General features: G+C 40.7%; 3 protein-coding genes across 3 annotated transcripts in view; 1 reads left to right on the top strand and 2 right to left on the bottom strand.

Annotated features, from left to right (window-relative positions):
• The window catches only part of ACAD11 (acyl-CoA dehydrogenase family member 11), a 28,910-nt gene extending 11,897 nt beyond the window's left edge, over nucleotides 1-17,013 (top strand). Inside the window, exons 14-20 of the mRNA XM_058830577.1 lie at nucleotides 11,147-11,213; nucleotides 12,690-12,775; nucleotides 12,966-13,037; nucleotides 13,579-13,733; nucleotides 15,562-15,678; nucleotides 16,097-16,206; nucleotides 16,654-17,013. Of these exons, the coding sequence (XP_058686560.1) occupies nucleotides 11,147-11,213; nucleotides 12,690-12,775; nucleotides 12,966-13,037; nucleotides 13,579-13,733; nucleotides 15,562-15,678; nucleotides 16,097-16,206; nucleotides 16,654-16,768 (722 nt within the window). The 3' untranslated portion in view covers nucleotides 16,769-17,013. The remainder of the gene's footprint in view (nucleotides 1-11,146; nucleotides 11,214-12,689; nucleotides 12,776-12,965; nucleotides 13,038-13,578; nucleotides 13,734-15,561; nucleotides 15,679-16,096; nucleotides 16,207-16,653) is intronic.
• On the bottom strand, nucleotides 1,626-6,586 carry ACKR4 (atypical chemokine receptor 4). Its single transcript, XM_058830578.1, has 2 exons — nucleotides 6,465-6,586; nucleotides 1,626-3,595 (listed from the first exon to the last, which is right to left on the bottom strand). The coding sequence occupies exon 2, from the start codon at nucleotides 3,574-3,576 to the stop codon at nucleotides 2,515-2,517; it is 1,062 nt and encodes a 353-aa protein (XP_058686561.1). The 5' UTR covers nucleotides 3,577-3,595; nucleotides 6,465-6,586; the 3' UTR covers nucleotides 1,626-2,514.
• Nucleotides 17,014-18,386: 1,373 nt separating the features above from the next.
• DNAJC13 (DnaJ heat shock protein family (Hsp40) member C13) overlaps nucleotides 18,387-25,319 on the bottom strand; it is a 57,768-nt gene continuing 50,835 nt past the window's right edge. Inside the window, exons 53-57 of the mRNA XM_058830575.1 lie at nucleotides 24,329-24,508; nucleotides 23,936-24,076; nucleotides 23,356-23,499; nucleotides 22,438-22,537; nucleotides 18,387-19,226 (exon numbers count right to left, since the gene is read on the bottom strand). Of these exons, the coding sequence (XP_058686558.1) occupies nucleotides 19,129-19,226; nucleotides 22,438-22,537; nucleotides 23,356-23,499; nucleotides 23,936-24,076; nucleotides 24,329-24,508 (663 nt within the window). The 3' untranslated portion in view covers nucleotides 18,387-19,128. The remainder of the gene's footprint in view (nucleotides 19,227-22,437; nucleotides 22,538-23,355; nucleotides 23,500-23,935; nucleotides 24,077-24,328; nucleotides 24,509-25,319) is intronic.

Below are 25,319 nucleotides of genomic sequence, written 5' to 3'. Positions count from 1 at the left end.
CTTACACATTTATAGCTTAGTTTTCATGAAGCTGTCTTTGGCAGCTTGTGTGAGAGGTTTGAGAGTACCTTCTACCTATGGTAAAATGTGGCTGCTTTTAAAGTAGCCTGTGATGCTGTTAGACTATTACAGGAGATTTTTTTATCATATAATTCCCAGTAAAATCAATGCATTGTACTGTAAGTGGCAACTGTCCCTAATATTGTAGTACTGTTACTTTTTTGCCAAAATGTGTGACAGAAACTTGAAAGTTATTATTCCCTGAGAGTTTGGAATCTAAGTAAGTAAACTGAGTTGTTAAACTTGAAAGTTTCATTTACATACATGATTGTGACAGCTACCTGCTGATACATGCTTGTGCAATACCTGGAGTCACCAGAAGATAGATCTCTCTCTCTGTTCTACTCCTGTAAAACTGGCAGCAAAAGGAGGCATGGAATCTTGTCTCCTGACCCAAGAGTGTTGCTTAACTACTTGTGCTTGCTCTGGGTCAGTGTCTCCCAGCTATGCATTGCAGTCCCTGAGAAAGTAATGAGAAGGTTTTAGAGGGTCACACACACAAAATAATATAATAAATAAATAATAAACTTAGTTATGTGAATTATAAAAAGGAGAGTAAACATGAGACAGCATGATTTGGTTTGTCTTATTTCTAATACAATTAGGGCAATCAGATTTGCATAAAGACAGGTGCACAAAAGGCACTACAATTCCAAGAAGTTTGAGAAACATATTTATTTGGCTCTGTATTAGTCAGTCTCTCTTTCTGCCTGGCTAGGAAGGTAGTTTTTTGTTTGTTTGGTTTGGTTTTGGTTGGGTTTTTTTAACTTTTAAAACCTTGGATGTGTGGGAATTCCAGAAGCCTGACAGCCTGATCAGAATGTCACTCCGTCTTTGTGAAGACAAATCGTAAATCACACATGCAAGGAGTCAGTTACTTCATGGAAGAAGTGGGATTTCTTACTGTGCTCTGCATGTGTGCAGTAAATCCAGTGTGGCTTAAATATGTCAGATTTACGGTGTTTGTGTAGAAAACCGGTCAAGCACTTCTGACTTACCTGTTCATGCCCTAGTATTTCTCAAAACACTGGGCAGACATTCTGTAAGCTTTTGTCATCCAAACAGGGAGATGAGGCTCATGTTTGTTTATGCTACTGTTGTTTCTTGTCTAACCATTTTAGAGATTTTTGTTCCAGTCCATAATTGTGTAACTAGGAACAGTATCTAAAAATGAGAAATTCTTGTTGGCTTTCATAATCTATAGATGAAACATTTTGTCAGAGCCCCCAGGATGTTTGAAGACAAGGACAATAAGTGCTGTAACACCACTTCTTCATTTTGAAGGTTAAGCTAGTATGTCAGTACGTTTGAAGTGCTTCCAGTGTCTCATGGAAAAGTGCTGTTTTCCTGGAATCCCTGCCAACACTGTGGCAGGGGACAGCTTTGGTACCTCTCTGTGTAAAAACTGTAAATCCATGAGCTCCATATGGAATGGGAACCTCTCTCTTTTGTCAAGCAAGGCCTCTCCCATTTACTGGTTGGTCTATGATGAGAAATGTCAGCACTTACTAAAACAAAACAAAAATAAAGATAAGAAAAAACAAAAGCCAGTACACTTCTCCCATTCTTTGATTTTATTGTATCTCTATATATATTTTAGCAAATACAGTTTTTGCAGTGCTTGATTAATTTTAAAAATTCTGAATAGAAAATCCAGGCCTTGTATCTGAAGATTACCTGAAGTTTTTATTACATTTACAAAAATCTAGACTGTGCCACCCTTAGAGTACTGGTCTTATTGAAGTTTAGAGTGAGCAGGAGAGAAGAGATGAAAGGTAATTTTTTTCTGTAGTTATAGATAAGGAGTTGCTGGGGTGTTTTTGTGAAGGATGTTGTTGCTGTTATACATTTGTAGAAACACGTAGAAAATGGCTTTTCCCCCCTCTTTCTTCTTCTCAATTCTCAGCCATAAGCTTATACTTCATTTCAATCTGCAAGGATATCTATGGAATGATACTTAAGTTGAGAAATGGAACTGAACTATTAGGCAAATGTTCTAAACTTTTACAAAATAGTTGGAGAAACACATGATTATTAACTTCTGGTACAAAGGTTCCTGTTGTTTGATTGCTGATGTGTTTTGGTTTTTTCCTCTGTTTAATTACATGCTTAGATATTTACAGGTTGTTCATTACACAGTTTCTTAATTGTCTAGTACTGTGACACTTTGAATTTTAAATCTTGGGGATGCTTTTAGGTTTTGTTGTGGTGGGTTTTTTGGTTTGAGTTGCTTGATGTTGTTTAGTAAATATCTTGGCTTGTTTCTAGTTTCAGTATTCAGTTCTTGCTTGATTCCGATAAACACATTCTACTTTGAAGTGCTCTGTAGTGTCTTGGCAGGTTCAGAAATTAATCTGAAAGTTGACTTGCAGAGAAACAGCTGCAGAAACAATACCCCCTGGAATTAGTAAACAATCCCCTTGGTTATGTAAGATGATGGAAGCAAGGGATGGCCTATATAGTGAAACTGATTGTTTCTTCAGTAGGTTCTTCATGGTTCATAGAAATTTCTTCAGGTCTTCCATCCTGCTGTTGTCTTCTCCAGTATCCATAATTTTTTGCAATTTTCATGATGTGCATTTTGAAAGAGGCGCCCAGAAAGGCGTAGAGGAGAGGGTTGAGGCAGGTGTGGAACAAAGCGATGCTCTTGGTGACCTGGAGCGCCACATCCATGGTTTTACTGGTGCCACAGTCCGTAACCAACATGTAGATGCTGTCTATGGCTCGCCACAGCTTCACGATGTTGTAGGGTAGCTGGGTGACAATGAAAGTAGCCACTACTGCCAGCAGAACCATGAAAGGCCTGGACTTCTTCACATTTGCAGACCTGAAGATTGCCCGAGCAGTAGCGGAATAGCAGATAAGCATTACTAGGAAAGGAAGCAGAAATTCCAGGATAATTTCCAGGATTTGAATGGTTGATTTTAAGAGTGTTTCCATGTTCATTGGAAATACGGGAAGGCATTCATTCCTCTCATTGTGTTTCTTGACTTGGTTAAATATCAGCTCAGGGATACTGAGGAAGATGGCAGCCAGCCAGACACAGATGCAGGTAACACTGCAGTGTTTGCCAACTCTTCCACGGCCCTGGGATTCAGAAGTGGCCCTGTATCTATCCACACTGATACAGGCCAGGAACAGCATACTGGAGCTGAAATTCATGGTGTACAGAGAAGAAGTGAGCTTGCACATTGGGTTTCCAAGTTCCCATCCCTGCACTGCATTTGCAGCCCAAAAAGGGAGGGTGAAGAGCAGGAGCAGATCAGCGATGGCGAGGTGCATGATGTACACATCCGTCTTGGTCTTGGGTTTCTTGCAGTAGGCGTAAATTGCAACCACTAATGAGTTTCCAGCCACTCCAACTGTGAAAGCCAGTGTGTAGAACACTGGGAGGAATAATTTTCTGAAATTTCTCACATCATTTTTTTCGCAGAGAAGCTCATAGGTATTGTAATCTATAAGAGGGTTGAGATCATTCTCCTCATCCTCAATCCAGTAATCTGTTGAGTTATTCATATCTCAGACCTTGGCAAAGCTACAAGACACAAAAATGTGGGAAGAAGGAAACACCAAAGAAATGATACTGGGTTTAAGTTCTAAAATTTCTGTTGAAACCTAAAACCCTTCTTCAGGGCTGCTTACACATCTCAAATTTAAAGAAGTTGGATATTCAGAATACATTTGTGAATAATCAAAGCGAAGCTAGACAGTAACAAGGGCAGAGCAGACCATCTCAAGTTCTCATGTGAGGTAGGGTAACTGACATCATCTGTGTGGGCAATACATGCAAAATGGTTTCAGTTTAAACCATTAAGGGTTTCCTTACCCTTAGCATTTCAGATTATAAAATGCTTGGAGTGCCTCTCACTGATTTCCACATTTGAGTCAAAGAGCCATCATTGCTTTAACTGCTCCAACTGTGTTGTGCTTGACAATATTCCATTGCACATAACTGTGTCTGTACCTTTTTAGGGTTGGAATTAAACCCTCCTCTCTCCAGCCTCTGCAAAGCAAAGGAATACAGCTGAAGGCTGTAAATGCTGTTACAATCACATGTATAAGGAATACGAGCAGATTACAGCTGAGGCAAGCAGCTGCCTGCTGTTAAAAATGTTCAGTGCCTGCTGTCATAAATTCTGACAAATTTTGGATATGAGTGTAGTACAAGGAGAGTGTTTTTGTTTGTTTCTCAGGCACACTGTACATGCCCGTTACAAAAAGTGCAGCAGGGGAGTCACTTGCTGAACAGCAGCAGAACAAACTTAATTTACTCTCCATCCCACAAAGCGAGCCATGCCCATGTGGCATTTCTTACAGAAGCAGATTGCTGTGGGTACACTGCATCTTCCAGATGGAGTTTCTCAGGATGTTATGACAGGAAGGAATTTTATCACATGTAAACTGCCCACAAGTACCCAAACAGCTCAGAAACTCTGCTGGTTTTTCAAGTACAATCTTACGACAGATTTACTCTGTAAATGAGTACTGGCTGACTTCTCACGGCCACCTTAGGGTTAAAGTTTAATAATTCATATCTCCAGGTTGTGTCTTAAGCAAGTTCGTGTCCTGCATTATTTTCTTCTTTTCCTGTAACAATGTTCAATGACTAATGTGCTGAAATTCTGTCTGTTGTAAAATACAGTCCTGCAGTACCCTTTTTTCTCAGAATAAATGGGATTAAGGCTTCTTAGCAGCAGTAGCAAAAATCAGCTGAGAATAAAAAATAAATCCCCTTTTTGTCATCATATGCAGTGTTCAGAATTTGAGGCCAATGTCGCTGAAAGCAGATTGTTATCTGATATTCTGCCCCATAGCTACAATTTGGCTTTTTCAAGCTGGAAAGAAAAATGCAAATACCATTTCTGTTTCTTAGACAATTGTTTAAATGTAGGGCTGCCAAGTGTCTCTTAAAGTTTTTTGAATATATCTATCTACTAGGAAAGAAAAGTTACTGATTGATCTCATAATAAGGGATGAAAGCCAATTAAATAGAAAGAAATTAATATTTTTTTATTTTTGATTGATTTTTTAAAATGATTATCCTAGCCAATTTTTTTAAAAAGTGTATTAGTTTGAAATTAACTATCTGGTTTAGCTCCATCTTTAATGATTTTGTTGTACTATTCCATTAACATTTCAAAACTCTCCCCATCAAACTTTAAAAAGAATGATTAGTCCTATTTTAAGTCTTGCAAATTGTTCTTTATTGTTGCCTTAATGAGATGTGCAGAATGGAAAAGTACAGTCACTCTACTTAATACTTTGGCAAAGGAATGTCTGTTCTATGCCTAACAAACTGTGTTAGTAAGATTCTCCAGCAGCAGTAATCTTTTGCAGCTTTATAGTACTTTGAAGAGAGATTTAGTTATCAGCAGCAAAAGAGCCTTTTTTATTAATTTTTTTAGTAGAAAAGAAACTGCAGCAAGAAGAGTTTAATTCACTTAGCTGAGAGGTGAGGAAAAGTAGAAGTTAAATAAGAAGATTCGGTGGTGGTCTTAAAACACAATACAGAACCCATCAAGGAGCATATAATCATATTGGATCACTGGCAAATTTTTTTTAAAGCAAACCAGTAAACATTTCAGGGCAAACTTTAAAAATCTGTGTATGACAAACCAGTTTGGCTGTGACTCTGTGCTTGGCTGCCTGATAAGCATTTTCTTGCCCTGAGTTTGTGACAGAAACAGTTATCTAAAATGCAACAGTTGACATTTCTCCCTTAAAAGCACAGTTATGTTTTGTCTCCCGTCACTGTTCACGTTTGTCTTTGCTGGTAATGCTGTTTCTCAGGCACACGTGCATGTGCCCATTGCAAACAGCCAAGCAGTCCCGTGGGAGTCGGGCACTGAAGAGTGATGGAAAAGCTTAGTTTAGTCTCCATCCCACACAGCGAGCTGTGCCCATGTGGAATTTCTTACAGAAGCAGATTGCTGTGGGTACACTGCATCTTCCAGCTGGAGCTTCTCAGGATGTTATGACAGAAAAGAAATTTATCACAAACAAACTGCCCACAAGTACCCAAACAGCTCAGAAGCTACTGGTTTTTCAAATAGTGTTTTCTAAGAGGTATATTAATACATATATTAAAGCTGCAACTGCATGTTTTCTTGCAGAATTATTTCAGCTTTCCAGTCAGATAGAAATTCAGTGTTTCTGTGTGCTTAAACTTGATGTGGAATTGTCTGAATGATGGTGAATTAAATTAATATGCCTAGTTTAAACAGACAGATTTTTTTCCTTTGATAAATTATTCTGTCCTGCTACTGAACAAATCTAATTTTGATACTGGAAAGGAGATGTGCCTTAGTGAAATGACATCTCTCTGTAAAGCAAATTTGTCTAAAGGTATGCAAAGAAGATATCATACAATATACATACACAGCAGTAAGTAAAACAAAACTAACCTTTTGTCAGCAGATGAGTAGCAGGTACTGCAATTGAAATGTGCCTCGGTGAAGTGATCTGAATAGCTCTGACACACTGCATTTTGTCTTCAAACACCACACCCTCATGTGGAAGTCTGTTGCACTTTCATTTTGACTTGACAGTTTAAAAAAAAACTTTTAAAAATTGTGCTTTCTTGGAGACTCTTGTGTTCACTGTGTACATTTCCTACATTCCTCCCTGTTCCCACCAGACTGTGACTGTTCTTTGGAAGGTCAGGACACTTACTGCTTCTCTTTGTTGTTTGTGGTTTTATTCCTGGAAGTCCAAATGTTTTATACATCACCAAGAGGCTTTTATCAAACAACGCATTATAAAGGTGAAAAGAATAGAAAGAAGGTCCATCTGGGGCTGATTTACTGCTCCAGATACCACAGGGAGTCACTCCATTCTTTCCTGAGGGCACTACTGTGTTTTTGATGGCTGACTGTATAAGGTTTTAAGGGATACTTACATCCCCTCCTTACATAACTCTTTTAGGGGATACAATAGAAAGATGAGTTACTTTTTGTGAGGTGAGGAAAGGGGTTCTTTCAGTGTGTGAAACCAGAAAGATGGTAAAGAAAATACATGAATGCAAGTGGCAAATTGTCAACCAGAGTACAAGCAGATAGTCCTGCATCCTAGGGGAGAGTTCCTAGGAGCTTGAATGTTGCCAGTCAGTCTCAAAATCAAATTAGTGACCCATTTGAACTATCATGGATTAGATAGCAATCTAATGAGCTTCAGTAAATGCAATATTGAAGCCCAACAACAGAGAGATGGAGCAGACCAGAGGTCAGATTTTGGGGGTTTTTGGCATTCTGGTGCACCTGCCACAACTGGATTAACCTTCTGTCTGTGCTTCAATTATTTTGAAGTATATTAAAGGAAAGATTCTTAAAAATGGGCAGCTAAGAATGTAATGGGAAGATGATTTCTACATGCTATATTTTGTTTCAGAATGACAAAATAAAATGGGCTGGGAGAGGAACTGCAGTCTAGAGGAAGAGTGCCACAATATTTGTGCATATTTCTGTATTGCTTTCATCTTCAGTTACCACAGTACTTCAGTGGTGCTCCTTTCAGTGGCAGATAAGATGCTCCTTCCCAGCCATCTCCTCACAGGTCATGTCATGGCTTCGAGGCCTCAGCCACATCTCTTTAAAACAAATGAAACTTTCAGTATTGAATAGGCTTTGTATCAATGGGGTCTTCAACCAGATGGAATAATCAGACTAGAGCTGGGAATTCTCCCAGGGAATTGTGTGTTGCCCACAGAAGTGCCCAAGGGGTTCTGTGGGCAGGCTGTTCATGCAAATCCTTCCTTGCTTATTGCAGTTACTCAGCTCTTCATAACTTTCCAGAGGTGCAGGGAAAGGACTGATCCTTCCAGTCAAGGTAAAGAAATAATATTGCTATGTATATATTTCAGTAGAGTCAAAAGTAACAAAAATTATTTAGTAAGTAAGAGTGAATATGAAACAGATCTTACTAAGTAAAAACACTTGTAGTTGTGTAAAAGTGGCATGAAGGCAAGGAAAAACAACATTCCTAAGCTGAGTGGCTGGTCTCACTGGCACCGTCAGAGCCCATGAGCTCCAGCTGGGAATGACCAGCAGCCACATTCAGTGGCAAGACTGCAAAACCTTGCAGCTGCATGGCCCCAGCATTGCCTTTTTGCTCGCAGCTACAGTGTAGTCTTTGCCCTGCATGAACCAGCTGCCTGCAGTGTTGTCTGGAGAAGATGAGATAAAACTGTGGAATACAATATGGTAATGGATTGAAATTACTGTGGGCCCTTGGTGGGGTGTGCCTGTGTGTGTCCCTTTTCTCCATTGGGAGACTCCCACATTCCAACAATCAGTACCACACTGCCATCCACCCTACTAAGACCAGTTTCTTCTTGTAGGAGAGTCCAGAACATTGTGTTTGTCAGTGCCAGGAAGCTGTCAGGTCTGTAAGACACCACAGACCCTTGACCTTTAACAGAGAAAGTAACCTGCTGGGCTGAGGGGTGCAGCAGCCAATGTGGCAGAAATCATAGGTATTCAGCATTCAGGCAGTAGTTTATCTGGCTTTAGTCATCTTAGACTGAAGACTGAAAAATAAATAGATTGCAGGAATTAAAGTGCTGCTTGCTTCTGAAAGCAGACTTTGTGGCAGCTTCTTCAAGAACAGGTTCAGAGGTTGCCACATTTAGTAGTCTCTTCACCAAAAAGAACCTGTATAAGTTGATTGTGTGAAGATCAGTAAACTTAAGCATATTATACCCGATAGCAAAGATCAGGCTTCTAATGGGATTGTGATCAACACTCTAAGCATATTTTAAAACACTGTCTTTGCCTATGCAAGTGAGTACCATGAAGAGTTCAAAAGTATAAGTTAGTTAAATCGAAGATGTTTGCCAGTTTAGGAGCATTGTGGTCTAAAAGCTTTGGACAGGTTGTGTGATTATATACATTGAAAACTTTATTGAAAGCTCATCAATATGAAAATATAATTAAAAATTACCTTCTAAAATGTCTAGTGTTTCTTCAATTGTGAGTTTCTCACAAAACTACTTCAAACTCCTACCAAAATAACAGGCTTCTCTGACTCTACCCCTCCATCCTCCAGCAACATCTTTGAATTCTATAAGTGATGTGAAAATGTCACTTACAAATGAGTTGTTTATTCCATCCAGGATGTTTGCAATCCATCCAAAGCACTGGAGTTTTTCAGAGTCTTGCATTGGACCAGAACTTGTTTCCTGTCTTTTATAGGTCAAAGTGACATAAAATTTGTTTCAGTTTTTCAGGACTTCAGACTCTAAGGAGTGGAAGGGCCAGGAATCTGCCGTCCTTTGCTGTGCTTAGATAAGAACAAGCACATATGAGATGGAGGTATCATTTGCCTTCCAGAAATGTGTACAAATGATTTAGAATATCTAACCAGATGTGCAGCTCTTAGTGAACTCCTCACTGAGTTCAACATGAAAGCTTCTTCTGAGTTTTGGGTGGTTTTTTCATACAACACGGTTAAATTTGCCTTTTGTTTTGAAGCAGGGATGTGACTTGAGGATTATTTACAAAACAGTTTTTCAGAAGATTTCAGGAGGTCAGGAGGTCGAAATATCTTTTATTGTAAACCTCACTTGAAAATAGGTCCAGTTTAGAAAACAGCACTTGTGCAATTCTTTACTTTCCATGGAAAAGGAGAAGAGTCAAAATACCCCTTATGCAGGAGTGATATTTCCCTGTGCAGGGTCATACTCTGCAAAGCATGTGTTGGGTCATTTGGGGTTGATCACCTGCTTATTGCAGTTGCCCAAATGAGCCAAGTGGCCAAATGAGCCAGTTTTTTGGGTTTTTTTTCCCAAGTTGATTTATGCCCCTGCCTAAAGCTTTTCACTGGGATTTTTAGCTCGTCAGCATTGTGCAGCTTGTGGGCCACTCTGTAAGCCCCCTCTGGAAACAATGGCTGGATACCATGTTGCAAAAGAGGAAAGCAAACAGCTGGCAGTCTGGCCCTCCAAACAGGCAGTGTTAGTCACAACTAAATAAATCTCCCACTTCCTGGCCATCACAGTGGCTGTTTGTAGGAGGAAGTGGCTCAGCTCAAAGCCAGGTGGTTGTATTGTCCAGATCAGTCTCCCAAACCTTGTGAGATCAGCTGGCAAAGAAGTTGTATTTGCTTCTAACCTCAGAACAAAACCAAACTGCTACAGATCAAGCCTTGAACTGAATCTCTACAAAGCTTGTCATCTGCACTGAGATAGCAGTAAAAATTACTGATTGCTACACCCATTGGGTATTTTCCCTAACTTGTTTGTGGGAGGCTTTGAAAGGAATGAGCATGCTTTGGTACTAAGAAACTTTTAAAGAAAAAGACAGGGAGGATTAAGGGATTAAGGGTCATAGAAATGTTATTTTAATCAATGGTAGAATCTTCTTCAGGACTAGTACATTAAAGTGCTGTCTTTATGCTACAAAGGCTTAATAAATATGTCCATATAAGAAACATCTCAAATAATGTTATCAAGGTCTTGAAATGCTAGCGGGCTATTTTCCAGTAATAATTTTCACACAGATCTTTCTTCAAAGTGCAATCTAAAATAATTTGTATATCAAGGGGGAAGAAATCCTACATTCCAGAGAAGTTACGCTGAAGTAGTAGCAAAATTATTGTGGTAACCCTTTGATAGCGTTATCTGCATAATTTGGTTATAATCTGGTTGGTGTTTCATTCCCACATAGACCCTCCAGTCTTTATAGGTTGAAGAAGTTTCTTTAAAAGTTTTACTTTTGAAATGGCAGCATCTCACCTTGATAGATGTGCTTATGTATCACACTTACTTGCTCAGCTGTAATGGAGACAGAAGTAATTAGATTCCATTTCAAGTACCTTCTTGTTCCCTTTTCACAGGAATAGGGGATGGTGATGGAGCCGGAGGGTTTGGATGTTTGGCTTTTCACATTCCTCTTCCCACAAGTCAGCTCCCTTTTACATGTTAAATACTAATGTGAATTTTGTTTCAGTGTGATACTCAGAATGTAAACACAGGGATAGATTGCATCTCCTGCATCACAAAAGGAAGGGAGTAGGGTTTCTTGTTACGAAACTTCATTTGATTTGAGGTTTTATACTAAAAACAATTTTTGTGTTTCCCACTTTTTTTAAGGTGCTGGGAACCCAAATTGCAAAGTTGCAATTGTAATGGGCAAAACCAAAAACTCATCGGCATCCAGGTAAGAATTCCTAGGAGACTCAGAATTCCCTAAAACTTGTTCCCTGGAGGAGTCACTGCTTGTGAAAATTTTCTTAAATGAAATGCCATTAATCGACTTGACCAGTTGGATGTTCTCCTAAATTAGAGAGATGTTTTAAACCTCAGTACCTGTCTGTTGTAGCCTGAGTTCCTGTTTTGCTGTCAGGTGCTGTTGACTGAGTCCTCCCAACCTTTCCACTTTAACTGGCATGTTTCCATCTCTCTCCATTGCACCAGCTCTAGTGTTTGTGCAGCTGTGATGAATTGGATCAGGAAATTTTGGGGGCTTCACTAACTTTATCTTGGTCACATTTTAGTCTGCATCAGTTGTTTAGTTTGCACCAACTCTGGCTTACTATTTATTTTGTAAGTTTAGTATATAAAACAACACCACAAAGAATTAAATAATAAAAAATAACACTTAAATAATAAAACCAAAACTTTTCAGAACTTCCCTGAACAGAATGAGTACAAGAGGCACATCAGAGACCTGAAGTTACTGATTAAGTTTTCCACAAACTTATCTGTACATAAAGTTAAGTCTGAAACATGAGGTAAGGTGAAGCTGTGTAAGGAGAGAGCATTGCACATCTTAAATCAAACCTACTCATTCCATTCCTCTATGTGTAAATATAACCCTTACCTCTTCTTCTTTGACACAAATATGTTCAACTCTTGTTACCAAACTAGAATTGCAAACTTTTGCAAAAACTTATACCACTAATGAATAAAATGCTTCATGTCTGGTGCTAACCTCACACAGCTTGTAATGCAAAAGAATTGTGACATTTATATCTAAGATGGATTTTAGCCCAAATCCCATGGATAATCTGAAGTTTTTTGGTTTGGCTAGGTTCCACCAGAAGCAATCAGTAACTTGCACACAACACTCAGGAAGGTTTGCCTGGAAGTTGTACAGATAGTGGCATCTGTTGAGCTCTCAGAAGCTGAAGAGAAGTTAATGGAGGGGATTATGTGACACTCCTCTTGCTAGAACTTGAGACCGAATTCAGAGACCTGGGGCATCACCTCCAGTTCTGTGTGACTAACAACTGACCTTAAATATTCTGAAGGAATGTAAACTGGGGGATGGATTTCTCTTTCCTAAACTGTAGGCAAGCCAAGATGATGATTCTGATAAACTGGCTTTGAGAACAAAACAGAAGGGTAGAGGGGGAAGAACTGACTGGGTGATACAGAACTGTGTGCACAGAATTGACAGCACCAGGAGTTTCTCAGTCATGGTGCATTAGATGCCCCTAATACATTTTCTCTTGTTGACTGGTGGCTTAAGAAGTGTTGAAGCCACACTGTGTGGGCAGGATGGTGCAGGTGGTACAGGTAAACCTCAGCACTGGCTTTATGTGAGTCCTAAATTGAGGATGGAAAATAAAAAAAGCAGAAGAGGCAGACAGAAGGGAGGCTCAGATTTAACTGTGCTTTTTGTCTTGATCAGGTACAAGCAGCACAGTATGATTATTGTTCCCATGGACACCCCAGGACTGAAGCTGATAAGACCTCTATCAGTGTTTGGCTACATGGGTAGGTGATCACATTATCAGCTATATGTGTATTAGTTTATTAGCAGGCTCAGAAGCTGCAGTTATGCTAATAAATATTGTATGTGGAATAAATCAGTAAAATAGATATATAGAAGAAGGGTTAGGAACTGGAGGCCAGTATTTTTATCCTCCTTCGTTTTACCCTGCTGGTGTGTTTTTTGTCTCTGTAGATGAGATCCATGGAGGACATTTTGAGATACACTTCAATGATGTGCGAGTACCTGTCTCCAATATAATACTGGGTGAGTTTCAGCACTGATTTCTTTTTAATACATACAGCAATGAACCAAGCTTTATCAGACAGTGGTTTCTGTCATGAATTACTGTAAGTTATTTTAAACAGCTCTGATCAGTTTAGGGAGCCCCCTCTTCCTTTAGCAGCCTACCTGCTGCTTGAATGTACCTTATTTAGAGCAGAAGGAAGCAGGGCAGCTCTAGCTGTCATGCAAATATCTTTGCCCTGAAGTAGAGCACAGCAAAGTCTGTTAGTGGTGTTCTTCCCACAAAAGCAGGTCTTGTAGACTTGACAGACTTTTAGAAAGAACGTTCTGCTGCACTCCATGGCTGTTACTTGGCAAAAATGAAAAAGAAATAACAAGCAGGCCAGCACTGTGACCCCCTGCAGGGGGAACTCTGCTCTACTTCTCTTGCTTAGTATAGATCCTGATTTCTTCTATTTCACCTCTACTGTTATTTTGCTATGGGGCCACTTCTGCTTGGAGCCTTGGACCCTTTTAAGAGGGAATCATGGAGTCTGCAGTGCCTGCTTTTCTTCCCAACCAGGTGAGGGCAGGGGGTTTGAGATAGCCCAGGGCCGGCTGGGGCCAGGCCGGATCCATCACTGCATGCGGTCCCTCGGTGCGGCCGAGGCTGCTCTGGAGATCCTGTGCCAGCGCGCGGCTCAGCGTGAGACCTTCGGCAAGAAACTCTATCAGCACGTAAGCACCTTCCCTCTCTGGCTCGGTTCACACACTCCACACATTGACCTTTGCTTTGCCCACACACAGCCTTGTGGCTCTGATAATGGACATGGGCAACAGCTGTGCCCTAACCTTGAATTCCTATTCATAAAGCTTTGGGTGGCAAAGGGAAAAAAACAAAACATATTGCAAGGCTCCCATTTTTCAACATAATCTACAACGTCGATTTTTTTTTTCTTTCCCTTGCAATGCGCAATGAATTGGATATACTTTGCTGGATTTGCATAGGGATTTTGTCACTGTGTGTTGTTCTCTCTTTTCCTGATCAATTTGGATGGGTATTTTTTTCAGGCATGCAGCTTATGTTTCTGTAGTTATAATCTGAATTCACCTTTTTTGTGTATCCATTCTGTCACCTGGCTGTCTCTGTTCACAACCACTGGAGACACTCAGGGATCTACACTTCACTGAAAATTTTACTTCTTTGATCAAATATTTGTAGTTGTTTATGAAAATACAGCCCGCATCAAGGGCAGGTTGGACATCCTTGCCCTTATCTTGCTCAGGATTAAAATACTGTTTCATGAGCAAGAGCTTGCTAAAACAACAAAAATATGATAGTCTGCTTTATATAGGAACCAACAACCATTGGTAGTTGGCCTGTCATGTTTCAAGTGTTTCTTAATCTTACCCAACAGCTAGCTAGGATGGCTTTATTGGAAAAAACAAGTAAAAGCAATGGAAAAAGGAAACTGAATTAGCATCTGGCACAGATTGTATCAAATTGTTAGTGCAGATCCAGAGGGAGCAACTTTACATATCTATTTTCCAGTCATGTAATTGTCCAACTTCCTTCCACCACCATAACCTACAATGAGTAAGAGGTGCATGAGGCACACTCTGGTTCTCAGAAACTTGTTGAAGTAACAGTGATGTTTGATGAAGCCACAGGCCTGACATGGAGGCAACTGCACAGCCCATGCAGGTTCTTCACAGTGAGGATGGCTAAGGACAAGGTGAGGCTGGCAGCTTCCTTGAGTACCAGTGTCTGTCCCCACCCAGGACATCATTTATGTCCCCAGGAGCTGTTGACTGAAGAGAACTGTACAGCCCACCTAGGTTCAGATCACCTTTGCTGGCACCAGCCAGGCTGAGGTTCTAGACTGCACTGAAGCAAGTGCTGCACATTTGCTTGTGTATCCTACAAAAGTCACAGCTCTAGAAGTGCGTCCCTGAGGCTGGCTCAGACTCCAAACAGTTTTTGCACTGACAAGCATCAGACATTTGTTTCTCCTGTGGTATGTTGGCTGCAGGGGGGAGTTAGCCAAGAAGAGCAGGGAAGGGCTGCCAAAATCCTAACTTCATTTTGGATCCAAAGAGTAACTAATTTATCATCAGTCAGAGGCAGCAGGCACCACCCTGCAGCTGTTAGCCTCTCTATGTGTCATACACCACCCATCACCAGTTTAAGCAAAACAAGGAATTCCTCTCCCCTTTCCCCCCGTTTTTGTATATATGGTCTTATTATATGGAGAGAAGGCTGTGAGGGTTGGTAAGAGGTAAAGGAAAGCAGGGAGGAAAAAGCAGGGATGAAAGAGCTTCAGGAAAATGGCCAGCATGCAGTGGGGTCTGATCAGGTGGCAGAATCCACAGGTTTTCCATTTTTCTTGTTTCGTGGCAGGAGAAGAATGGCTCAGTCTTCAGTATTTCTGTTAGTCAAGTGTTTTCTTTATTGTGCCTCGTATTAGATATGCTGTAGGGTGACTGAATGTGCACATGCTGAGGAAGAGGGGCAGTTCCACGTGTGCTCAGAGGCATTAACTGATGTTGGCTTTGGATTCTGCAGGAAGTTGTTGCCCACTGGATTGCAGAATGCCGCCTTAGCATAGAACAGGCTCGCCTGCTCACACTACAAACAGCCCGCAAGATTGACATGTTGGGCAACAGAAGAGCAAGGAAAGAGGTAAATTTTATGTTTTGGTAGCTAGGACTTGGTGGATGCAATGCCTGTGCATTCAGCTGGCTAAAACACAAGGTAGAACGTATTGTTAAACATTATTATTCTAAGTGTAGAGTATAACTCCATGTTGAAAACAGCCTTAAGATACGCTTTTAATTGTCAGAAGAGCAGGGGTGTGATCTCTGTCTGAAACAGAGCTGAATCTGTTAAAGCATTGCTTGCTTGTCTCAATACAGTAGCATATTTTTGGGTGACTGGAAACAGTTTTACCATAGCCAGGGAACAGAAAGAGCAGAGCTCTCATCCAACCCCAAGGGGAAGGAATGTACTGAGAGATACCAATATTCAGCAGAAGTGTTGGGTAAATATTTTCACTTGCTCATGAAACTGTTACTGATAATGTGAGTTCTTCTAACTACAGGTAGCCATGACCAAAGTGGTTGTTCCACGAGCTGTGCTTAAAGTGATTGACTGTGCAGTTCAAGTGTGTGGTGGAGCTGGAGTTTCCCAGGATTTTCCTTTGGCCTTCATGTGAGTAAAGGGAGATTTCCTGTAGATTCTAAGCATTTCTTTTACAAAAACTTGTAACACCAGTACATGCACCTCAGCATGAAATAATAATGTTCCCTTTAAGCTATAAAATTTAAAACAATTGTTTTTATAGTTCAATTAGCCTTACAAAAAATAAAAGCTGGCACTGGACCTAAAATAGTTCTTATCAGCAGTAAAGAGGATGTGCTTCTAAAACGTAATGTTATCCCTTATGGCCTTGAGGAGAAGCGAAACTTCTGAATTCCCAGCCCACCCATCTCAATCCTGCCAGGAAGATTTTGCTGCAGTATCTCCCATGTGATAGGACTTTTCAAAGCCAGGAGTGTCAAAAGGGCAGCAAGAGCAGTGCTGAGAGCTCCCACATGAGCCTGTGTGGCTGCTGTGGCAGGTCAGGAACCCACCCCTAACTCAGCTCTCCCCCCACAGGTTCGCGTCCATACGCACCTTGCGCCTAGCAGATGGGCCCGATGAAGTTCATCTCTCAACAATTGCAAGGTGGGAACTCCTTGAACAGTCAAAGAAGCTCACTGCAAAAATCTAAGGTCATCATAAAGCCTTCTCAAATGGAGGGAAGAATTAGGAAAAGTATCAGTGTAATAATGGTATCCAAGGTAAAACTGAATGAATACAAAAACTTGATTCTAACTGGAAGCAATTATCTCACTATTTTCACTTAATACAGTTAATAATTATTGGCTTGCTTTTTAAGAATTTGCAGAAGCCATGTAAATAACTTACCTGGGCTCTTTGTAACACTAAATAAAATCTATTTCTAACAGGCCTAAAGTGCTTTCTTTGTGCTGAATCAAGCCCTTTATCCTTTTATTGTAGACAAAGCAGTTTTGAGTCAGAAAATTTAATTTATTGCAGGGTAGGCTAAACATTTAATTTTGTGAAATGACAAACACTGGAGATAGTACCTTGGTTTTTTTTTTCCAAAGCTCAGCTGCAATCCAACCCTCTCTGCTCCCCAGCTCTCAGCTGCCTTCCTTTCCTACAGTCACTGAGACTACGCTCAGTCCTACCCCCAGCTCCCCTCAAGTGAGGCTCAGGGCAGCACAGAAGGCTGGTGTCACATGTAGCAGTTTGTCTGCTGCTGCTTGCTTATTACTCTGCATTGTTTTACCAAATAGATCTCCCCACCTTTCCCCTTACCGATGTCCCTTTTGTCTTCCCTTGCATCCTTCTTCCTGTCTCTCCTTTTGTACACCCTCACTCCTCCTGGCTCCAGCTGCTCCCACCTTTTCCTAAATCTGCCTAAGCTAAGGTGGCACCTTTCTCCCTAAAGAGTTGATGTTTTGGCTGGCGGCAGCAGTGTCAGGGTGCAGTTCATGGCCTCTGCTGCTACCAAAACAGGCTCTGGCATTTATGCCCAATACACCTGTATGGAGTTCTCAAAGGTCAGAGTTACTCACTTCTGCTCCAATTCCCTTTGACCTGAGCTACTTCAAGAGAACCTGCCTGTGCAGGAACAGAACCAGGCAGATCACATCACACTGCACCACTGGTAGCTCTGCTTCCTGGAGCTGGGATAATCACTTTTCAACTTACACAGGGCTGGTAACTCAAGGGCAATGAAGTTAAGGACACAAGGGTTTACTGCTTGCATGAACAGACAAGCCCCTCCCTCCAAGCTCCTTCCTGCTGGAGCCTGGGAAGAACACATTCTGCTTGCCTCTGTCTTCAGGATGAGGCTGTGCCAGTTCTGTCCTTGAGCCCAGAGCCAAGTGCTCAGTTGAATGGTGTCCAGCTGCAGCTGCAGTGGTCACTGAGGGGTACAGTGGCAGAGTACTTAGAATTGGAAGCATTCCATGAAGTTCCATACCTCATTATACTTAAAACCAAGATTCTAACATCTTTTGAGAAAGCAGTAATTCTTGTTCACATTTACATCCACCTTAGTTTCCTCTTGCTTTCTGCCAAGAATGTTTTCTAGGAAGTTGAGAGTGTCAGCACGTCAGTGGCTGAAATGCACTTCAAATACAAAACCACCTGCACTGTACTACTACACGTGGTTCAGGAGTTCTGCTCTAGACTGTCAAAATCTGCACAAAGTGTTTTCTCAACCAAGAATGCCCAGGATCATATTCAGCCACATTCCAATTAGCTCCACCTAGTTAGAACTTTCAAAGAACAGCTAGACAAGAACACCACCTTTATCTCATTAACAAGGCTCTTAATTCCCTTTATTTTAAAATTCTATGTACATATGAATGATCTGTATAATGTACACTCAATATAGAAAGTTTTTATATACTGGATAATGTATAGAACATTTCACAATTACACTAATTTCTTACATAACATGTCAACTCTTTAAGGTTTTTTTGCTGAAGCTTCGTCAATTTGGTCAAGCCAGTTATACATACAAATGTCTAATGCTGTTTGATCCAAGGAAGAAGATAATGTTAATGATTAAGGACATGAGTGAACTGGTGCAGGGACAAACCCTTTCAGGTCATGTTCAATGGGAGTGATCACATCAGACTGAGAAATGAAGGGATGCCCTTTTAGCGGGTTCGGTGAGGTCAAAGTTATTTTAGCCCAATTCCTCTAGACTGTAGCTCAACTCCAGTCATGCTAATTCATAAAATATAAAAACTAGGAAAGTTTGATTCACAGTCTTGTAAACAAATATAAAGGAACAAAATGTGCTTATGTACAACAAGAAAAAAATTCTTGTGTACCCATTTCAGCTGATCCACAGAGTGCTTTCTTGTGTTACAGTGTAGTAGTTAGAATCACTGACTTTTCTGAGAAAAAAAAAGTCATAGAAAAAAGGAATAACACTGTCATAAACACCTGGCAAGGCAGTAAGTTCACTTCAATGTATTGGAGGAAAGTGCTGTTCCTCATCACTGGCCAGTCTGCCTTTGTCTCTTCCACAAGGATTTCCAGTCCTTAGCTGACATCTCCCACTTCGTTGTCTACCGGGGGTGGTACGTTGGGCATTACAGATGACGTCGTCCCTGCAGTGAGGTAACCAGCAACTCCAGGGCCTTTCAGGAGGAAAACAAATACTGGTGATTAGTTTTCCTTCTATTTTATTCCCTCTGGTAACACTCAGATACATCATCTAAGTCAATCAGACACCTCACACAAGAATATTTAAGTTTTTCTTTAAATTCTTTAAAATCTAGGAACACTAGAAACTAAAGACTTCTTAGTCTACCAAGTGGAATAGCTTCTGGGGGCCATTTTTCAGCTTTTTCATTTTTATTTTATTCTGGTATGCCACATAAGTTAAAAAGAACCCCAACCACCTGCACTACCCATCTCACCTTCCATCATAGAAGCAGCAGTAAAGCAGGGATGGCCTTCCTTTGCTAAAGAAAGGCCCTGCCATGAAATCAAAGTGAGTTCAGACATATGTTCCACTACTGGGCTCCCTGTGTATCTTTTCAGTGTTGTGAAGGTTTTTCCCAGCTGCATAGTTCCAGAAAGCACTGTGGGCTGCCCCATGAAGAAGCAGAACTGCCTAAAGTTTGTCTATCCAGCATTTTGTACCTTCAGCTGGAAAAAAAGTGACAGCATTCTTAGGATACAAATTCCAAACTGGAGATGCGGGACTCACACCATTACTAAGTTTCCATGTTGATTACTATAGGGGCAATCAGTTTTGCACTGCAGGCAAAGCCCCTCTCCCTCAAAGCCTGGAATTAAAAATTTAGTCATATAGAAACTCTCAACACATGCAATAAAAGCTTAGGTTGCAGCATGAGGTGTTTTAGCAGTAATTTTTATCATATTTGTGACTAGAAAACTGATCACTCACAACATGTTCCTGCACCAATACAGCAACTGACTTGGGTCTTAGACCTCCAGCCTACACTGCTTATATTCAACATACTAAGTTCTGCTGGGTCCTGTACTCTTCCCCTTTAAGCCATCCTCACTGAGTTCTCCCTCAGTGGGAGGAATTTACTATTCCTTCCTGCCCCACCACCCTCCTTTCTCACACTTCAGCCCAGAGCCAGAACATCAGAGCATGGTTTGTCTCCCTGCAAACAGTCCCACACTGCTATGGCAAGGCAGAGAGCAAAGCAAGCAATGCCTCTGGCAATAAAAAGCTCTCTGACTGCAGGAAGGAACCTCTCTTTGCCAGCCCATCAGTGAAACCTGCCAAGTGTCACACCCACTGTTACCCATCCTAGTGCAAAAATTCCCCATAGTTATCTTGTGCCTCAAGGTTTTCCATTATGGAGGATTCCTAACATAGTTGTGAATTTGAATTCCTGTGTAGTACCAGCAAGTACCAGCCAGTGCAGTTGTCAGTGTAGTAATCCTGTGTGCTCGAGGAAGGCAAGTGTGTCGGTGTTGGGCAGTGTGGGACCACGCATTTGTACAGCTCTAGGACATGCATCTGTTATCGGAATGCAGCGAGCGCAGCGTGCGTTCTGCGAGGTGGTATCTACCTGCTTTAGAGAGCTACACAGAAGTTAGCAAGCTGCCTGACACAGCAGATCTAAAGCCCACTTCTCAGGTGAAGGGGACTGCTGCCAGTTAGAAGGGAAGGAGAAGAGACACCTGAGGGAAGAGAAATAAGCAAGGGAAGTTTCAAGGGAAGTGCAAATAGCAAAGCAATTTGAAGCAAGACATAAGGCAGAATACAAGGTAAGAGAGGTTAAAGATTGATAAAAGTTTGGTTTCCATCTACACTTTGCATTTGTATAGCACCTTCATTCTACATTAGCAAGCACTTAAACATTAGGCAGTATAAAAGCAGCATGGGCCTTAAGGCAATTGGAAAACTGTATTGCCCCCAGTCTCAAAGCCTGACCACATCTGGTAGTCTCAGTTCTTGGCCAATAATCAGTCAGCATTTTCTTCCTATTAATAAATTTATAGTATTTATGAAATATCAAGGAAATTCAGTACAAACTGAATCAGTTCCAGTGTTCTTTGTCAAACTGGAATTAAACAGTACAAAACCAGAAAACTCCTGTTCAGACTCCTGTGTAAAAAAATGCATCAAGTGTTGCAACACCTACTCTCAAAATATAAGCAACTACTTCTAGAAGATGTAGTTCCTGACTTGAAAGACTCTTGCTTCATTTTCTCAAAATACATGCTAGTATCTTGCAAGAAAAACTTTGGCCATTTGATTTACATGTCATTATTTCAGTTATGCTCAAAAGCTTTACCAAGATTCCTATATTGGGTTAGATGAGAAAGTTCCATGTGGCACATGGCTGTGTCCACACTGGCTTGTCACAAAGGACTTTAAAACCTCACCTGTGAGGCAAAGCTTTTAAGATCAAGTGTTTGTTGAGGCTACTGAGGAGTCAGAAGTTTGCATCATGTCTTGCTTTAGACAGTTTGCTGCAATGTCATTATTTGCTACATCTGAATGTATTTTGTGATAGTGATGTTCTGGTCTGTGATGTTCTGTGTCTGTCAAGTGCTGCTCAAGTGAAGGAAAAACAGGACTTGATTTGCAGTGACATAACTGATCTGGGAGTATGTCTGCACCATGCAAAGAAATTCCCATCAGTTGTTAACCTTAGCGTGAACACACAGCTGAAATGCTCTTCTTCATCACCAGTGAGGCTGGGGTGCCTCTGGGGTGCCATTTCAATCTTGGTGGCACCAGCAGGGGACTCACCCAAGGTACACCACTGCTGCAGTGAAGTATATGCTGCAAGCTCCATGTACAGGCATGAGGCCACCCTGGCAGGCCACTGATTCTGGCTGGAACACAGCCTCAAACTCCAACCTATTAGCATTCAAACTCTTCCAACAGTGCAACTACCTGTCTAACACTAAAGTTGTGTTAATTCACACAGCCAACTAACACAGACAGTCTGAGTGATTCTGAAGACAGTTTACACCTCCCTTCAACTGTGGAAAAACTTGTATTCTAGAAGTAAAGTAGACTGATCCTGAGAAAGCATGGAAAGCTACTGTCATTCTTCAGTTTCAATTACATCTCTGCTTTATCACTGCAGAGTACTTGCAAGTCTTGCCAGTGTCCAGATTCTGTTGCTAAGTATGTACAGTAAAGACTGTGCAGAGAAACACATTCTCAACCAGCAAGAAGTTTACCTTTTAGTAAGTGTTCTAAAAGCATACTGTATTTTTACAGCGCTGAATGTTCAGAACACCTGATGGCACTAGATCCTGGGGATAAACAGTAACTCCAGAGTTCACTGTGACAATTAAGCAACAGTTCAGTACAATTCTTGATACAAACAGGAAAGAGTTGCTAACCTGTGAGGTATCCTGATGTTTGTGTATCAGAAATGAACAAGTCGTGTTTCTGATCCTTGAAGGCACTCCACACAGAAGAACGGGACAGAATTTCATTTACCTACAGTATTTGAAGAGATAACACAGTGAGCAAGTGCCATTTGTTGTGTTCTAGGCAAAACCACTCATTTTCTATTACCAAACCATTCTGAAGGGATTACACCAATGAACATGGCAGTAGTTCAGGCTGTGATATGGAATTTGTGTACATTTCCAAGGAGACTTGCTTTTCCATGTGAATTGTGCAGCTGAACACAATGCTCAAAAGAAGTGATTTAGTAGCTTGACTTTATTCTTTGTTCCCCAGAAAAGTGACAAGGGAAAGCAACCCTAGAAGCAGCCCTTGCCATTCACTGACAGCTGAGGGAGAATAGGACTTTTCCTGTACTACAGCAAGATAGGGACTACATGGAAGAAAGACCTATTCCAAGTTTCCTCCCCTTAAGAAAGCTTTCAACAAAAGGTAAGAGAAAGGCATTAAGAACTAGCACAGTTACTGGGACAAATTTACTTAGATATACATCCATAAAGCTTCTGCAGTTATGTATTCAGAAAACTGAGGAGAAATTTATATTTATAACACAAGTTCTGAAGAGTCATCAGTTAAAGCTAACCAGCTCATAGAACATTTCTGCACTAAATATAATAACAAGAATAATAAGAATTGTCATTCTTATTAGTGCTCTTCACATGCATTGAAACAATGACTTCTCCACAAGAAAGAGATGAAGAAATTCCAAGCCCTAATCATTTTGCAGTTGCAGAATGTTAACATTTTAGGTGGAATGATGCACATGACAGCCAGAAGATTAAACAAGAGATGTTCAAAGTTAGACCTACCAAGTGTCAAACCCCAGATAAAGACTTGTGAGTACTCACCTGTTCCCCATACTGCAGGCTGCGAGACATGGATTTCAGAGTCTTAACAATCTGAGCTTTTGTTGCAGATGGGCTTTCAAGGTTCTCAAGACCAACCCCTTCAAGCAGCTTTAGAAGATAAGGAACCAAATCTGCTTTCAAAGCCTGCAAACATACCCAAATGAGTTGTCTTAACACAGACCAGGAAGTTCTACAGAGATTTTTTTTTATACCACTACCATTAGTATGAAACAAAAGTGCCAACCGCTATTACTACAAATGCCAAAGATGAGTCCATTTTTCCTGAGCTGTATGAATACAAACAAGAGAAAGCAAAGATACTGTCCAGCAATTCTGCTTTATCTAGGTGTAAACCCAGTTGCATTACATGTCACTACACTCTCTCAGTAGACATAACACTACCCTGTGCATTAAGCTTCAATGTTCAGGTAACATCCTTGAACAGGTCTGAATTTGAGATAAAAAACTTTTCCAACAATAAAAGCACATTAGTTAGGTGTCCAGGAGGCTTCCCAGATGCCATTTAAGTTGAACAGTTTAAACATACCACATTTTTAAAGTTTGAGAATGTACTACTTACTTGGGCTACTAAGTCAGTTTGTTCCTTTTGAAACATTCGATTCAGTGTTTCACAGGCTATCCCAACTACATCTGATCTCTTTTTCATTCCGTTCATGAGAGGGCCAATGGTCTCCAGTGATGCCATCGCTCTAACACAAAGCTGTAAGAGAGATAAAACATCCTGAGGACTTTATTTTATGCCAAGATTAATGGTCATTGCAGATATGGTCAGCCAACACCATAAATTTCTCATTGTTTTATCTAGCAATTCTCCATTAATTAGCTGTAGGTCACTGCTCACTTGCTACACAGTATTTATAGTTAGAATAAAGCCCTTTTAGGAAAACTACTAAACAATACAAGTAACTCCAGCTATGCTTTTCTCCCCTCAAGGACTTAGATGACTCAGTACCTCATTGTCTGACAATATGTGCATGACACGAATGGCACTTTTAGGAATGGCATTGTTCTTGTGATTCATAGCCTGGATTATCTTGTGAAGATGACCAAGAGGAGGAACTTGATCAGCTAGCTGAGGCTGGGCACTGAACAGGCACACAGTTGCTGTTGTAATGGTTTCTAAAGTTTCCCCCTGCAGAAAATTGAAAATCAACAGAAAGTGTAACTCAGTAAAGCCTTATGTATCATCATAACAACAACATTTCTCACTTGCTTTGTGTTATAGATTTTTTCCCTAATGCTTTTATATCACTTAGCTCTCAAACTGTTAAAACAACAAGTTAAGAATATGATTATCAGCTCCAATAGTGGCAAATACACACTAGTTCCACAAAGACAGATCACATGGGAATTCCTAAGCACTATTTCCAGCATCTTGAGAATCCAGTATCTAGCTAAGTTGTTTGGTGGAAGACAGCATGGATGTTCAGCTGACCACCTGAATTCCTAAAGTATTCTGCAGTCTGTGCAGAATCACTTGTCATGCCTTGTGTATTCTGCATGCCTCTACAAACTGCTATCACATCTTCATAAGATGCTTGTTTTATTCAACATGCTAGTTAGTTTCCATCCTACAACACTAACACAAAATCTGCCTGGACACTGTTTTAAAATTAATTTTCAAACTGTAACACATTTGCTGTACTCATTACACTAACTGTTAGGTGGCAGCCTTCTGTAGGTCACATAATTTAGCATGAGTGGGAAGTTAGTGTTGCAGAAGGGAAACAGAAGTCTCAAGAGCAGAAGAATTTTAGGTGGTATAGAACAAGTGCTATTTTTTTTGGTTGGTCAGTCCTGGAATAATTAAAAGACACTTCATTTGTTAAGCCTCATCTCTAGCATAAAATAAGTCCCTAAGACTTAAGTGAATCTAATTCTATGGCTTCAGGGACTTTAAAACTTTGACTCATGTTTAAAAGTTGCCTAAACATATCAACATG

This window comes from Poecile atricapillus, chromosome 2 (assembly GCF_030490865.1).
Source record: "Poecile atricapillus isolate bPoeAtr1 chromosome 2, bPoeAtr1.hap1, whole genome shotgun sequence".
NCBI lineage: Eukaryota > Metazoa > Chordata > Aves > Passeriformes > Paridae > Poecile > Poecile atricapillus.
This window is presented reverse-complemented; position numbering and strand designations above follow the sequence as displayed.